The 16,640-nt window shown below is 44.2% G+C and overlaps 1 protein-coding gene across 4 annotated transcripts in view; it reads left to right on the top strand.

The window, feature by feature from the left end:
• Positions 1–16,640, top strand: part of Dgkg (diacylglycerol kinase gamma) — a 189,508-nt gene that overhangs the window by 35,599 nt on the left and 137,269 nt on the right. For all 4 annotated transcript variants that reach the window (XM_021636139.2, XM_021636137.2, XM_060370120.1 and 1 more), the window contains one exon: positions 13,771–13,847. In XM_021636139.2, the coding sequence (XP_021491814.1) occupies positions 13,771–13,847 (77 nt within the window). The remainder of the gene's footprint in view (positions 1–13,770; positions 13,848–16,640) is intronic.

Here is a 16,640-nt window from a genome sequence, read left to right as displayed (position 1 = left end):
AGCCCTATATCAAATCACACCTTGAGATGCTAAGGAACGGGACTTTTCGCCTGTGGTTAGAGGCCAAACCAAGAATCTAGTTGCGTGAACTCTAAGTATAGTCAGAGGGTCCAAAGGGACAACATGAGTAGAGAGGTAGGCAGAGACCTGGAATAGATGGGAGAAGGAGCAGAAGGAGGAGAAGGGATGGAGGGATGCTAGCATCAAGCCTTCCATGTCAGTGTGTGGACCACAGGCCAAACTGAGGTGCCACAGAGCCTCTGTGTGTGGCAAAAAGGAGGTCACAGGATTGGTGGAGATGTTTTGGGATGCTGAGGACAAAGGTGGCTGTGGCACACCTACCTACACATTCGTGTGTGCCAAGCTCCTAGGAACCAACAAAGAAGAAGTGGCAACTCTGTCCTCAACAGGGAAGAGCTGGGACTCAAACTCTGACATCTCCATGTGGCAGGTGTTATGAAGGCTGAAGCTGGCTTTACAAGGCTCAGCCCCATCCAACAGGGGGGCAATTCTTTCACTCAGGCTTGGAGACTTGTAGAATGTGGGCGGAGTTGGAGAAAGAACTAGAAGGCCAGCCAGGACCCCTTGCCAGGATTCTCCTGAGAGAGATGTCCGTCCGGTACTTAGAGGTCTGAGGAGGAACACACGGTTAAGCTACAGCTCTGACTTGGGAGTTGGGTCGAAAGAGCAGCAGAGAAAAACAAAATGGATGTATGAGTGCACTTTAGAGACTAGAGTGTTAGAAGAGGACAGAGAGAAGTTTAGGCCATGCCCTCAGCCAGGGATTGGAGAAGGGAAAAGAGTCAGAAGACAGAAGAACTAGAAAAATAACCAGGTTAAAAAGAGTTCCCGCTGGGTGGGGAAAGTTGGTGCCGGACGAGGTGCTCTGGTAAGGTTCTAATGGGAAAGGGAAAAAATTCTTGGAAAATGATTACTCCTTAGAGGAAACCTTGAAAAAGTCGCTTCCACCAATTTTAGATGCATTCTGGTGTTCAGTCAGATCGCATTGCCATAGCAACCACTCTTCCATAAACAGGAGCCTTACAATAGCGAAATGATGAAGGACACAGCCCAAGAACGGAGCTCTTTCTGCGGTGAGGCTAGGGAGGAGGTGTTCTCCACTTCTGTTACATAAACTCGCACCTTCTCCAGAGGCCTTCTGGTAGGAGAAGTTATCTGGAAGCTGCTCCAGGGAACGCTGATTTAAGTGTATGCATGTAATCAACCATGAACACACATCTGTACCTGCCAGTAAGTGTAACATGAGTTGATAGCAAGAGGTATTTACCGAGAAGCTGATGTGGTGGTAAGAGATTTTTATTATAAAATAAAAGCAAACTGGAGGCCTGGGGCTCCGGGAAGAGCTGCAGGATGATGGCAAGATGAGTGCCAGTTTGGACTACATAGGCAATTTCAGGCCAGCCTGGGATACATAACAAGACCCTGTCTTGATGGAATAAACAAACAAATAAGCAAATAAATGCAATGAAAGTTCCATTTGTTTCAGTTCAGCTTCAAGAAATGAAATAAAAGTGTCTACTAGAGATAATCAATCCAATAGATAGATAGATAGATAGATAGATAGATAGACAGACAGATGATTGATAGATAATAGATGATAGATATAGAGATAGGCAGATAGAAGACAAATAGATAGATGATGGAGAGAGAAAGATGAATTAAATTAGAACAGAAAAGTTGAATACATTTGAAGACAGCGGGCCAATGCATTGTGTTCTTAGGAAATGAGTTTTGTTAGAATTAGTTCAAAGCAAAGTGTATGACTTAAAGCTGCAGACAGAGTTCAAAACATTCCAGTGTTCCTCATGGAGTCGGAGAACATGTGCAGGCTCGAGCTGTATAACAGCGTAAGGTCCACGGAAGCATCACCGCCTCCCTGCTGTTTACAATGCTGGCCATCGGGGTGTGACTTCATCACATGCTCCCACAGGCCTGCCCTGCGAAGGCAGTGTGGAGTTGCTTCCAACTTAGAAGGAAGTTGGAATGTCTTTTCATCCACATCTCTCGGAGTTCAGCTGGCCTCTTTTCCCTCCGAGATGATTAGGAGTCGGCAAACAGGGTCTCACAGAATGTGTGGCTAGGGGGAAAATCTCTTTGGAACAATGACACTCAAAAGTTAGTAACCCTTGAACCTTCTAGACGGCTGTTCAAAGGCAGATTCCCACCCAGCAGGCTGGTGGTGCTCCACACCTGTGTATTCCTCACAGCTCCCAGGTGATGCTGATGGCCCAGGGACCACGCTTAAGGTTGCAAGAAGGTAGAGGTTGCCTACTCCATTTCCCTTCACTTCAACATGGCTACTTGGAGAAAAAAAAAGGGGAGGGGGGACATTGCTAGTAATGCAAATACATGAGTAAGCCATGTCCGTCGTTCAGATCAGTGGTGATGCAACAGGAAGTTTAGCGTGCCCCAGTCGTTTTCTCACATCCGTCAAAATTCTCTTCGCCTCCCTGTGAAGTCTTTTGCTCTTTTGATAAATGCTGCCTCTGTGGCTGAGCCATCACTTGCACAGGCTCCTGGAAGCATTAGGCCTGATCTGCTCCAACCAGCCTCTGTCTTAGCTGCACATCCGAATCACGTAGAAGGTTCTAAATATTGCCAATTCTCTGCCTAGGCCAAAGGCTCTTCGATCGTAGAGCCTTTCCAGCATGCGACCAAGGTTGAGAACCACTGCTCCATCATTTCCCACCTAGAGCACAGGACATAAGGGACAGGCATGAGCACCCCCAGCTGATGTCTTTTCTAGTCCTCATTCCTTCAGTGAGCCTTTCTTGAACATCTGTTTTGCTCTGGTCTATTGGCTGCATGCTGGGAGCAAACTGCGAGTGGGTTAGGAGGGACAGTTAGAAGAGCGCGCGTGAGAACGTGAGTCACTGCCTGCCCCCAGGCTTCTCTATGCGTTCCCAGCCTGCTCCGTGCTCTGACTCCTTCTCACTGAAGTGACTATGGAGGCTCCTGGCCCCGGAATTACTATGGTAACATCCTTCTCCCTCTTCCAGCCCCTGCAGAGAGCACTACTCGGGTTGTTTGGCTTCTCCATGTGTTCTTGGCTCTCTGGAAGAATAACAAGGTTTATCTGTACTCCCCAGCCTTCTCTTGGTGTCACCCCGCTACCACCTCCCCTCAATTAAAAATTACCTACAATCACTTTAGCATTTAAACCACACGCCCCTAGCCACCGCCTCGTGGTCTCTCCTGAGTTGTAGGTAAGTCTGAACTGTTAGGCTATCACCAGGAGCATTGCTGGAGGCTGCTTCGCCCAAAGGGAGGGCGTCCAGCATGGCAGTAATTAGTGTCATCCTGGGCTTGGTCCAGATCTAAAGATTGAAAACCTGAATTTGCCCCAGATCCCAGACAACGTCTCTGCTCATTACAATTCAAGAAACTCTCCTAGGAAACCTTGAGGAATGGGGAGTTTGGCACCTTCAGATTTCACTCGTGTACGCGGGTTTTCTGATTCCCTTTTGAAATGTTGATTCATGGTCAACTCCACGTTTAACAGTAGCGTTCACAGCTAGAAGGTAGAGTATAAGCTAGAAGATAGTGTATAAGGGTTCTGGTCCAGACAGTGAGGTTCTGCCGTCTACGCAGTCTCCCGCTGGTCTGCCTGTTCTCACAGAGCGCATCCCCGCCCCACACCCACGCAGCAAATGCTCTGCCAAAACTGAGCTGATTGGTTTCAACTCTAAAGCGGATAGGCTTTCGCTTTTCTTAAAGGCTAGGAACAGATGTTTCGTTTAGGGCCCGAGTCTCCTGGCTCACGAAACATAAGGGATAATCATGGATTGAAAATTTTCTGAAAGTGGTTCTAACAACTAGTGACCTCCTGCTGAGCAGAACCTTCCACACACCTGACCCGGAGTGGATCCGTCTGCTCATGATCTGGGTTTGTACAAAACCTAGGCCAGCTTTGCAAAGCAGCTGAACGGTTTGACCTGCTCGGTGGAGCCACTTGAAATAATGGACGTCGTCTGCTGCACATACCAACTGCAGACTGTGCCACAACTGTGATCTTTTTTTTTCTGTAATTATCCGACAAGGCCCCTCAAGGTAGTCCTCGCTCTTAAGAACACTGCCAGATGACAGAACAGTGATCCCCAGAACAGCTTATGTTTTAATCTGTTAGGAAGCTTTCTAATATATTACTTGCTGAACATGCCGATAGACTGAGATCTTGAGACCAGGTTTTGGGTCACATGGGAGTTGCCCAGTTGACTCTAACATGCAGCCAGATTTCAGAGCCACAGTCCTAGAGTTCCAAAGGGTCCTATTTACTGACTTAGTTTTCATCTACTGAGTAAAGCTGACAGCCATGACCTGATTACTCAGATAAGTTAAAGAAAAAAAAAAAAAAGAAAGAAAGAAAACAAGAGGAACACACTCACCTGCTGTGTGCCCTTGAAAGAAACACTCAAGTGTAATAAACTTTCTGTTTCCTCCTCAACATAGGGATGATGTTACATCAGAAGGTAGTAAGTGTTTCAGTTACTAAGGCAGTGCACATCACTTCACTAACCCACAAGGGATGAGAATTGTTGTTGGAATGATAGACGTGATGATACTCTCGGCACTCCTAAGTGCAACTTCCTGTCCTCAGAGTCTGTGGAGGCACTGTGACACAGGGCTTGGCAAAAGAAGTCTATGCTGAGGTTACACCACTGGGCCCACAATAATGCCTGAAATAAGATGAGGGTTGTTTCCAAGACGCCTCTCGTTGTGGACACACCTTCCTCATGGAAAAAGAAATCTCCCGTGTAGAAATGGCCAGGAGGTATCAGAGGACATTGAGAGAAAGGAACGTCGTCCATATTTGAGAATTGGGTTGTTTCTCTGTTGTTGCAGTGGGTCTATAAAAGCCTTGTCCTGGGTAATTTTATGTCAAGTTGAAGCAAACTAGAGTCATCTGCAAAGACTGAGAAAACTGTCTCTATCAGATTGTCCTACAGGCAAGTCTGTGGGGCAGACTTGATAAATGATCACTGCAGTGATGCCGTCCCTGGGCTGGTGGTTCTGAGTGTTATAAGAAGGCAAACTGAGCAAGCCATGAGGAGCAAGCTAGTGGGCAGCATTCCTTCATTCCCTCTGCTTCAGCTCCTGCCTCCAGGTTTCTGCTTTGAGTTCCAACCCTGGCTTCCTTTAGTGATAAGGTATGACTGTATATGCCAAATAATAAGCCCTTTTTTCCTCCCCAAGTTGCTTTTGATCGTGGTCTTTAAGACAGCAATAGAAAGCTAACTAAAACAAGTCCCCACAGGACAAAGTAAAATCATTTGTGAGGAGAAATGCCCTGATGGGAAATTGGTCATAAATACTTTGAGTTGTTAGAGAGGTTTGTTTTTATTTAATTTTAAGCTACTGATTAATCATCTAAGATGGCTTTCTTGATTTTCTTTTTAAGATCTTGTTAAATGTAAAATTTGATAAGTATGAATGTATGGTCACATCACATTTAAGTACAGAGCAGGTTTTGGAAATAGAACCGTAACATTTCAGGGTCAAAATATTTCTGCTAAATTGAACTTGGGAGTTTCTCAACTGTGAAAATAATTATCAAAGAATATGGGTTCTGTTGAAATTAACCCTTGATCCCCAATCAAAAGGCTGACTTTATATTGCCTTTCCAGAAGGCACACAGGGGTATTCACTTCTCAAATTTGCAGTGTTTAAATCTGGGCACTTTAGCTGAGTTAAAAGCATGTCCCTAAAACAGATCATAAAATATAGGATTTCCCTAGGTGATACAACTTCTTATGGGATAATTAAGACTTACATGTGAGAGTGACCGAGCTCTGGCCTACTTCTCTGCACACTTCCTTTCCGGTTCAAGTTTGGTCTTTAAAAAACAAAGTCCCAGCTCATTACTCCACTATTCAAAATGTCTTTAATGGTTTTGAACCAATGAACTTCAGTTGGCATTCAAGAACCCCACAGACCTGGCCCCAATCTATTCTCAGGTTCTAAATTTTTCTAGATGTTCTAGGAGCCCTCCATCGTGGCTCATTTTGGCTTTTCTAGGAAGAGTCCCTTCAACTTCATAGCTGCCTTTAAAAACATTACTCAGGTGCTACAGACCCCAGGGTAACCCAGAACCAGCCCCTACCTAGACCTCAGTCTCATCTTGACTTTATTTCTTGTTCATTTGGTGTCATCATTGCAACCACAACAGTCACAATCTACCTTGTGCTAGCAAATATTTGCTAAACAATAACAAATAATGCTGAAGAGAAAGGACACAGACTTTTGAGCCAGGCACTACCTTAAAACCCTTGCTCTTGGGTAAGTCACTTCATCTTTATGATTTTCACTTCATTTGTGGGCTGAAGGAAGCATGCCCCTTATTTATAAGAAATTCCTAAAAGAGCATTTATGAGAATTCACAGGTAGATGTGCTCAAGAAGGGGCAGTTCCCATCACCCCCTAAACCTTTTCCCACCAGTGCTGCTACAGTGCCTGGCAACATCTTCCTACCCTCAGCGCTCTCTGAATTGAATGGAAGCAACCCAAATTTTTGGCATCTGCTGCCTTGATCTTACTGAGCCATTAACTTTTCAACATCTGTTTCTGAGTTTTAGAAAGAAATTTCCATTTTTAGGCAACAGCAGCATTTTCGTGTAGCATTTCAAAATGCCTCAATCCTGCAATGATTATAACTTCTGTTTGATAGACTCCCAGTCAGCAAAACAACAGAGAACAGCCCAGCCTGTGAAGGATCCTTCACTCAGGTGTTTAAACAGAAGCAATAATCAAGCCTGAAGAAGCTTTTTAGCCACAATTCCTGGAGGCAGGGGAAGCACCGGTCATGGAAACACCGATTTCCTTCACAGTCTGCTGTGTCGATCACACATGTACACGTGATGCATTTTTATGACAATTATTGATTCCTTTTGTTCTCCATTCTTACAAAATTCCTGCAGCAACCAGTGTTTTTCCTGTGGCTTCTGAATATTTAAGATTTATTTTTGATTTATGTGTGTGAGTATTTTGCCTGCATGTGGACTCAAGTGCTGAGCCGTCTCTCTAGCCCCTTCTGGATTATTTTCTATAGAGAGCAAAATTTTTTAAGTCACCATGCTCCCTGAATCCCCTAAATATCCATTTCCCCTTCCTGGCAAATGGCACCTACAGGGAGCAGCGAGGGAGAAATGCAGAGACTCAGCTTCCAGAGGGAACTTCTCACTGTCAGAAATATGATAGAGCAGCCATAGAATATCAAATCAGGCAGGTTAATTGTAAGACATAATTGAGGTTAATTTTTTTGTGTCAGGATGCATAACTCAATTCTTTCCATCAAGATGCAGAATAAAAATTAAGAAAAGGGGGACAAAAAGGTCAGGATCTCAGAGCTGGAAGAAACCTCTCCTCAGTACAATGTTTCAGCTCGCCAGCACTTTGCACTGAATATACTGAAGGAAACTGCCTTTTCCAAGGCATATCCTTCTTCTGCATACCAGAAACAGACCTCAGCCACAAAGATAGACATTGCCTGAGAGTAAAGGGCTGGAAAAAGGTTTTCCAAGCAAACAGGCCCAAAAAGCAAACTGGAGTAGCCATTCTAATATCTATTAAAATAGACTTTCAACCAAAAGTAATCAAAAAAGATGAGGAAGGACACTTCAAATTCATCAAAGGAAAAATCCACCAAGAAAACATCTTAAGTCTGAACTTCTATGCCCCAAATACAAGGACACCCCACATTTGTAAAAGAAACATTATTAAAGCTTAAAACACACATCAATCCCCACACATTAATAGTGTGAGAGTTCAACACTCACTCCAACCAAAGGACAAGTCAACAAAACAAAAACTAAACACAGAAATAATGACACTAACAGATATCATGAACCAAATGGACCCAACAGACATCTACAGAACTTTTCACCCAAACACAAAAGAATATACTTTCTTCTCAGCACCTCACAGAACCTTCTCCAAAATAGACCATATAGTAGTCACAAAGCAAGCATCAACAGATACAAGAAGACTGAACTAATCCCTTGTATCCTATCAGACCACCACGGACTAAAGCTGGACCTCAACAACAACGACAAAAATAGCAAAAGGCCTATACCCACATGGAAACTGAACAACTCTCTACTCAGTGACAGCTGGGTCAGGGAATAAATAAAGAAAGAAATTAAAGACATTTTAGAATTCAATGAAAATGAAGGCAAAACATACCTAAACTTATGAGACACAATGAAAACAGTGCTAAGATGAAAGTTCATAGCACTAAGTACCTTCATAAAGAAATTGGATACATCTTATACAAGCAACTTAATGGCACACCTGAAAGCTCTAAAACAAGAAGCAGACACACCCAAGAGGACTAGACAGCTGGAAATAATCAAACTCAGGACTGAAGTCAATAACCTAGAAACAAAAAAAGCAATTCAAACCATCTATGAAACCAAGAGCTGGTTCTTTTGAGAAAATCAGCAAGGTAGAGAAACCCTTAGCCAAACTAACTAAAAGGCAGAGAGAAACTATCCAAATCAACAAATCAAAATTGAAAAATAGCAACAGGCACTGAAAAAAATCCAAAGAATCATCAGGTCTTACTTCAAAAGCCTATATGCCACAAAATTTAAAAATCTAAATGAAATGGACAATTTTCTTGATAGATTCCACTTACCAAAGTTGAGTCAAGATCAGGTAAACAAATTAAGTAGACCTATATCCCCTGAGGAAACAGAAGCAGTCACTCAACCAAAAATAAATAAATAAATAAATAAAAGCCCAGGGCCAGATGGTTTCAGTGAAGAGTTCTACCAGACCTTCAAAGAAGAGCTAACACCAATACTCTTCAAACTATTCCACAAAATAGAAACAGAAAGAACGTTCTCAAACTCATTCTATGAGATCACAGTCACCTTGATACCTAAACCAAACAAAAAAAAGAGAATTTCAGACCAATTTCCCATATGAACATTGCCACAAAAATACTCAATAATTAATACTCATGAACCAAATCCAAGAACACATCAAAAATATCATCCACCATGACCAAGTAAGCATCATCCCAGGCATGCAGGGGTGGTTCAATACATGGAAATTCATCCATGTAATCCACCATATAAACAAACTGAAAGGAAAAAAAAACACATGATCATCTCCTTAGGTGCCAAAAAGCTTTTGACAAAATCCAACATCCGTTCATGTTAAAGGTCTTGGAGAGATCAGGGATACAAGGCTCATACCTAAATGTAGTAAAGGCAATATACAGCAAGCCTACAGCCAACATCAAACTAAATGGAGAGAAACTTAAAGCAACTCCACTGAAATGACGGACAAGGCAAGGCTGCCCACTCTCCCCATATCTCTTTAATATAGTACTTGAAGTCCTAACTAGAGCAATAAGATACAAAGATCAAGGGGATATAAATTGGAAAGAAGAAGCCAAAGTATTGCTATTCATGGATGATATGATAATATACATAAGTGACCCCAAAAATTTTACCAAGGAACTCCTACAGCAGATAAACACCTTCAGCAAAATGGCTGGAAACAAAATTAAAAAAAAAAAAAACAACAATCAGTAGAACTCCTGTATACAAAAGACAAATGGGCTGAAAAAGAAATTAGGGAAACAACACTTTTCACAATGACCACAAAAAAAGAGATAAAATATCTTGGTGTAACTCTAACCATGCAAGTGAAAGGCTTGTATCAAAAAAAATTCTCTGAAGAAAGAAATTGAGGAAGATATCTGAAGATGGGAAGATCTTCCATGTTCATGGATCAGTAGGATTAATATAGTAAAAATGGCCATTTTACCAAAAGCAATCTATAGATTCAATGCAAGTCCTATCAAAATACCAACACAATTCTTTACAGACCTTGAAAGAACAATTCTCAACTTCATATGGAAAAACAAAAGACCCAGAATAGCTAAAATAATCCTGTACAATAAAAGGTCTTCTACAGGTATCTCCATCCATGATATCAAGCTGTACTATAGAGCAACAGTAATAAAACTGCATGGTACTGGCATTGAAACAGACTGGTGGATCAATGGGAATCTAATCAAAGACCCAGAAATAAACCCCAAACCATAAATAGAAAAAAAGATAAATCTTCAACAAATGGTGCTGGTCTAAATGGATGTCTACATGTAAAAAAATGTAGATAGATCCATATTTATCACCCTGCACAAAACTAAAGCCCAAGTGAGTCAAAGACCTCAACATAAAACCAGACACACTAAATCTATTAGAAAAAGTGGGGAAGAGCCATGAACTCATTGGTCCAGGAGACAACTTCCTGAACAGAACATCAACAGCCCAGGCTCTAAGATCAATAATTAATAAGCAGGACCTCTTGAAACTGAAAAGCTTCTTTAAGGCAAAGGACACTGTCAACAGAACAAAACGACAGCCTACAGTCTGGGAAAAGATCTTCACCATTCCTACATCTGAGAGAGGGCTAATATCTAGAATAAATAAAGAACTCAAGAAATTAAACACCAACAAACCAAATAACCCAAGTAAAAAATAGGGTACAGAGCTAAACAGAGAATTCTCAATAGAGGAATATTGAATGGCAGAGAAACACTTAAAGAAATGTTGAGCATCCTTAGTCAGCGGGGAAATGCAAATCTGAGATTCTATCTTACACCTATCAGAATGGCTAAGATCTAAAACTCAAGTGACAGCACTTTCTGGCAAGGATGTGGAAAAAGGGGAACCCTCCTCCATTGCTGGTGGGAGTGGGAACTTGTACAACCAGTTTGGGACTCAATCTGGCCATTCCTCAGAAAACTGGAAACAGCTCTACTTCAAGAACCAACTATACCACTCCTGGGCATCTACCCAAAAGATGTTCCAGCATACCACAAGGACATTTGCTCAACTATGTTCATAGCAGCTTTATTTGTAATAGCCAGACTCTGGAAACAACCTAGATGTCCCTCAATCAAAGGATAGATAAAGAAACTGTGCTACATCTACACAACGGAATACTGTTCAGCATTAAAAACAAGGACGTCAGGGCTGGAGAGACGGCTCAGTGGTTAAGAGCACTGGCTGCTCTTCCAGAGGACCTGAGTTCAATGCCCAGCACCCACACAGTGGCTCCCAACCATCTATAACAGGATCTGATGTCTTCCTCTAGCATAAATAAATAAAAACTTTAAAAATCTTTAAAAACAAAACCAAAAAACAAGGACATCATAAAATTTCCAGGCAAATGGATGGACTTGGAAAAGATCATCCTGAGTGAGGTAATCCAAACCCAGAAATACATGCATGATATATACTCACTTATAAGGGGATATTAGCCATATAGTACAGGATAAACATAACTACAATCCACAGGCCTAAAGAAGTCAAATAACAAGGACCCTGGGGAGGATGCTTAATTCTCATTCAAAAGGGCAAACAGAATACACAGCGAAGCCGTTGAAGAGAGGGAACAGGAAGGGAGCCTACCACAGTTGTCCTCTGAAAGAGTCCATCAAACAGGGGATTGAAGCAGATGCTGAGACTCACAGCCAAACTCTGGGCAGAGCTCTGGAAGTTGTATGGATGAGTGGGGGAGGGGAGTAGAAGGACCTAGAAAGGACAGGAGCTCCAGAAGACCAACAGAGCCAACAAATCTGGGCTGGGGAGGGGGGCTGTGGAGACTGTTGCACCAACCAAGGACCAAGCATAGAGAGGACCTAGGCCCCGTGCTCAGATGTAGCCAATAGACAACTCAGTCTCCCTGTGGGTTCCTTAGTAAGGGGAGCAGGGGCTGTCTCCAACATGGACTCTGTTGCCTGCTCTTCAGGCACTTGCCCCTGGCGGGGCAGCCTTGTCAGACCACGGAGGAAGAGGATCCAGGCAGTCCTGATGAGATTTGATAGGCTAGGGTCAGTTGGTAGGGGAGGAGGGCTCCCCTTTTCTGAAGACTAGGGGAAAGGGGTAGTGAGGAAAGAAGGAGGGAAGGTGGAGCCCAGAAGAGATGAGGAGTGGGGCTACCATTGTGATGTAAAGTGAATATTTTTTTTAATTTAAATGTTAAAATATATGAGAAAAAAAGGAACTCCCTTTTCTTTTTTCTTTTCTTTTTTTTTGGGGGGGGGAGTAAGGAGGCAAAGGCTGGGTTTTTATTTGCCTTGTTCTTGTTTTGAAAGGGCGGTCTGTCTGTTTGTTTGATATAGGGTCTCTGAGTGTAGCCCAAATTGGCCTGAGACTCTCGACTCTCCTGACCCAGCCTCCCAGATTCTGAAATTACAGGCGTACACTATCACACTCAACCCATGATGTATATTTTGAAATAATGTCTCTCATATTCAGGTCAAACCTACTAAGTAGCCAAGGCTAGCTTGACTCCTGACCATCCTGCCTCCGCTTCCTGAATGCTAACAAAATTTTTTTTAATGTTTTGAACTTTTACTTAGAAGCCAAGATAGTGGCACAAGCTTGTAATCCCAGCCCTGAGAAGGTGGAATTCGAGTCATCGTTGGCTGCATAGTGAGTTAGAAGCAATCCAGGGACAGTTGAGAAGACCCTGTGTGGAAAACAATAAATTCCACTCAGATGATCACACATGCATATACATATTTGAAATGTGTCTTATGTCAGACGTTGGTTTGGTATGAAAGGACCCAGCAGCAGTGACAGCACTCCAGTCCTCCTCAGTTGTACCAGAAACACTGCCCCGTGGCCCCCAGAAGGTCCTCCTTTTGCTGCATTCCAGTCTGACACAACAGTGTTCATATGATTTGGGAGGCTGGAGGCACATGTGTGCACATTTGTGTGTGTATGTGTATTCATGTAGACAGGCATGCATATGGATGCGTGTGCGTGTGGTGGCCTGAGGTTTCCCTTGTGTGTCACTCCACGGGTGCCATCCGTCTTCTCACGGTCACACCCAGGCCCCCGAGGATAGCAAGCCCTCTGCTGGCTGAGCTGCCTTCCACTCCAGTCTTTTAAATCAAATCATTGAGGGAAGGAAGAGGGTCAAAAGGGACCAGGAAGAATAAATGTAAATAAGTTCAGTAAGTATGTTTTCATTCCGCAGACACATGATTCAAAGAAAGGATCAAGATAGATGAGCCAATAAACAGGCTACTGTCTGTAAGGGCTGCAGCAGAGCTGTATGCCTGTCATATAGGAGCCATGGGTGGGAATAAGTCTGCCCCAAAGGAAGGTTTTACAATACCCTGAGTGTACACAGGGTACCAAATATTGAGGGAAGCATGAAAGGCAGAGAAAAATGCGATGGGAGAATATACAGTATATTTGGAAATTTCTGGAAACACCTCACGTGACTAAAAAGCTCGGAGAGTGGTGAAAGAATTGGACTAAATCAGATCATCAGGGGCTGAATCCAAGCTAAGAGTGAAAACCCCCTGAGGCTGGTTGGGATCTGATCAGATGGGTGTTTGGGAAACAGCAGGGGTGGGGGAGATGGCTCTGAGGGTCAGAGCAGAGTGTAAGGACCTGAATTTGGTTCCCAGCACCCACATCAGGCAGCTCACTCCTCCTGTAACTACAGCTCCAGGGGATCTGACACCCACTCTGACCCACACACAGACAAACACACACTTTAAAATAAAAATGAAATCCTTTTTAGGAGAAAGATAGTTCAGATAGCAGAAGAGAGCCAGGACTGGGAAAAGGGGGGAAGGATGCAAGGGCAGGCAGGACTCTTCTCCATATGGCCCTGCAGGGCTGCTCCATCATAATCTGGCTAGGCAGAGTTTGTCTGGCCCGAGTTTTCACTAGCAGCTTACCTGTGTTTTCCACTTGGATTGTGTCTCTCCAGATTCCTCCAAGAAGATAAAAGATGTATTGACCGAGTTTAATGAAGGGGGAAGCCTCAAGCAACATGACCCACACAAAGTAAGACTATTTCCAATTCAAGTCTCTTTTTCGAAACCTGTGCTCCGTGCTCCAGCCTTTCCCTGTTGGCGCTTCACTTACCCTGAAGACCCTTGTCGGTTCCCCCAGGGCTCAAGCGAGCCGCGCACACCGTCTGTGTTTTGCCGTCCATTCACACGCCCACACTGGCTTACGAGCCTCCGCCATGCTTCTTCTGCTGTGGCCCTTGCACCTCTCCCTCTCCTCCCGGGCAGGCCTCCTCCCCGGCGTGCCCTTTGCCATCACTGTGGGTCAGCTGTCTGTGTCCTGTTCTGAGTCTAAATCTGCTCCTCCTCTGTTTGGATTATTGGTGGGCATTGCTGAACCGAAACCGCTCCCCGTTCTTTCTCCATTCTCCCTGTCCCTGTGTTTTTCCCCATCCGTCTGCCTGTGTCTATTAGATGTTTCCCAGTGACACAAATGGCATTATTTCTCCTCAGTTGAAATAGTTCTACTGTGTCTGTATGCACTGGCTCCAAGTTCTCCTCAACTTTCTCCAGAATCCTTCAGGCAGTGGGTAACACCCATTCCTCCACTGATACCACTAGTCAAGATGCCATGTGACTGAATCCACAGTGACGCCATTCATGGCACGAGATACAGTTTGTCAAATCCTTCTTCATCCTCTTCCTTCCAGGACCCCACACTCTTTTTCTCTTTCTCCTGTCCTTGACATTTCCACCTGAAAATGAAATAGACATCTCAGGCTCACCGTGAGCTAAACTGATGTCCTGAATCTTCCCCGAGAAACACATTTCTCTAGAAGTCAGTCCATGACAACTCGATTAGCGATAGGCTAATCACTTGGGTGATTAACCTAAGAGCATGTAATCGTTATTGACTTATCTCTTGCTCTCACTTCCTCATCCAGCTCAGCAGAAAACCCTACCGCTTCTACCTTTAAAACAGATTCGTTCCTGCCTGGCTTCATGACCCATCACCACACTCAAAGCACTGAGGCATCCGCTGGGCTCCCGGCCTCCTCTCTTGCCCTTTGAAGTCAGCTCCCCACACACATCTAGCTTTATTTTTTGCTACTCCCCTTTCTCAGTTTTTCCTGCCATATTAGCCTCCTTGGTGCTGCTGCTGGACTCTGTAACCTCAGCAGCACCTTGCTTGCTCTTCCTTTTCCCAGATGCCCTCTGACACATTCTTTGTTTCTTCACCTCCTCCGAGCAGATGCTCAAACCCCCTTCCCAGTGATTGTCACCTTCTTTATCCCAGCAGTGAAGCCTTCTTCCTTCACACTTCCTATCCTACTGCTCGGCTCTATTTTTCTTAGTACTTCTCGCCATCTGTCACGCTAACTAATTTACTTAATTAATTCCCCGTCTCTCTTACCAGAATATATTTGCTCACTGCTGTGTCTCCAGAGCCCAGGAGAGTATTTGGCTCATAGCAAGCATTTGACAAATACTTTTTGAATGAGTAAATGAATGCAAGGCCTCTTCCCATTTTTAAGTTGAAGGCGTTAATAATTCTGGGGTGTGCAGGCGTTGGCCTGGGCTCCGCAGAGGAGACAAAGATCATGAAGCATAGTGGCTAGCCTCTGGGTTTCCCCATTGCCGCCAGGATTAAGTTTGAGTCTCTCATCGTTTTAGACTAGCCTTTTACCTCTGCGGTCACCCAGCAACGTGGTCTTTTAGGATATTTCATTTCATCTTCGTCCTCTCATCTGTGAACTGAAACTAATGAGAATGTCACAAATTTGAAGGTAATAGGTGGGTGAATTAAAAAAGAAAAATTTTGTAAAACATTGACTACTTTATAGGGCATTTTTATATCCCTATCTATCTCCATCTATCTCCCTCCCCAGAATGTCTTATACGCTCCTCCCTTTTACCTGCTCTTAGCTCATTTTATGGAGACTTTTCTTTGGGGGGGGGGAGTGACAGCTGAGCGAAAGTAATCAGGGACGAGGCTGCCATGCACTTATTCACACTGTCACTCACTCAACAAACCTAAGCCAGGGCTTTCTGCGTTGGCAACCAGGAGCAGAGGCTGTTCTCGTGGTGTACCTGACTGAGAAGGGCTTAGCAAAAAAAAAAAAAAACGCCAGTCACTGGGAGAAAGAAGTGGGAGGGGGTTGACAGAACAGAAAGAGAACACACCACATCAAAGAGCATTCCTGAGGAGAAGCCATGCAGCGCAGCAAAGAACTCCCTGCCCCACACCTCCCACCTCCAACTCCAAAACCAGGGAACAAAGGCTGGCAGGAGCTGGTAGTCAGCCCTTCCGCCTGGGGGCTGATGTGTAGGAGGGGAACAATTTGGTCAGGGCCACCACGGGGCGTCAAAGCCAACAGGACCTTTGAGAAGCGGGGAGCTTGTCTGTCATGAGTGTGCAGACGCCCTCACTCCCTTCAGGGTTGGTCCTCTCCTTTTCTATGCCTGGTCTTGCAGCATCCCTGGGTGGGAGGGGGAGAGGGGTGGCTATGCCACTCTGAATTCATTCTCTCAAACAGTGTGCCTGACTTCTGGTAGGTGTAATGGCATGGCGTGGGGTTGGAGAAACAACATTTCTCTTGAGCTTGATGGCTTCCTGTGGCTGGAATGCCTTCATGAGGAAGGAGTTGGCCGTGCACAGTGGCAGCTTGCTGAAGAAGCCAGAATGGAAATGGAAATTCACAGAGTGGCACGGCTAGCCGTGATGAGCATGCCCTTGCCTTCATCACTAAGTGATTCTCTGGAGAGAAGCGCAGTGGTGACAGATAGAGAGTGGGAAAAACTCAACAGAGCAAATAAGGTAGTGACTCAATGGAACTCAGACACACGG

Source organism: Meriones unguiculatus, chromosome 17, assembly GCF_030254825.1.
Source record: "Meriones unguiculatus strain TT.TT164.6M chromosome 17, Bangor_MerUng_6.1, whole genome shotgun sequence".
NCBI classification, from domain to species: Eukaryota; Metazoa; Chordata; class Mammalia; order Rodentia; family Muridae; genus Meriones; species Meriones unguiculatus.
The sequence above is the reverse complement of the archived record's forward strand: the minus strand, read 5'-3'. Positions and strand labels throughout refer to the sequence as shown.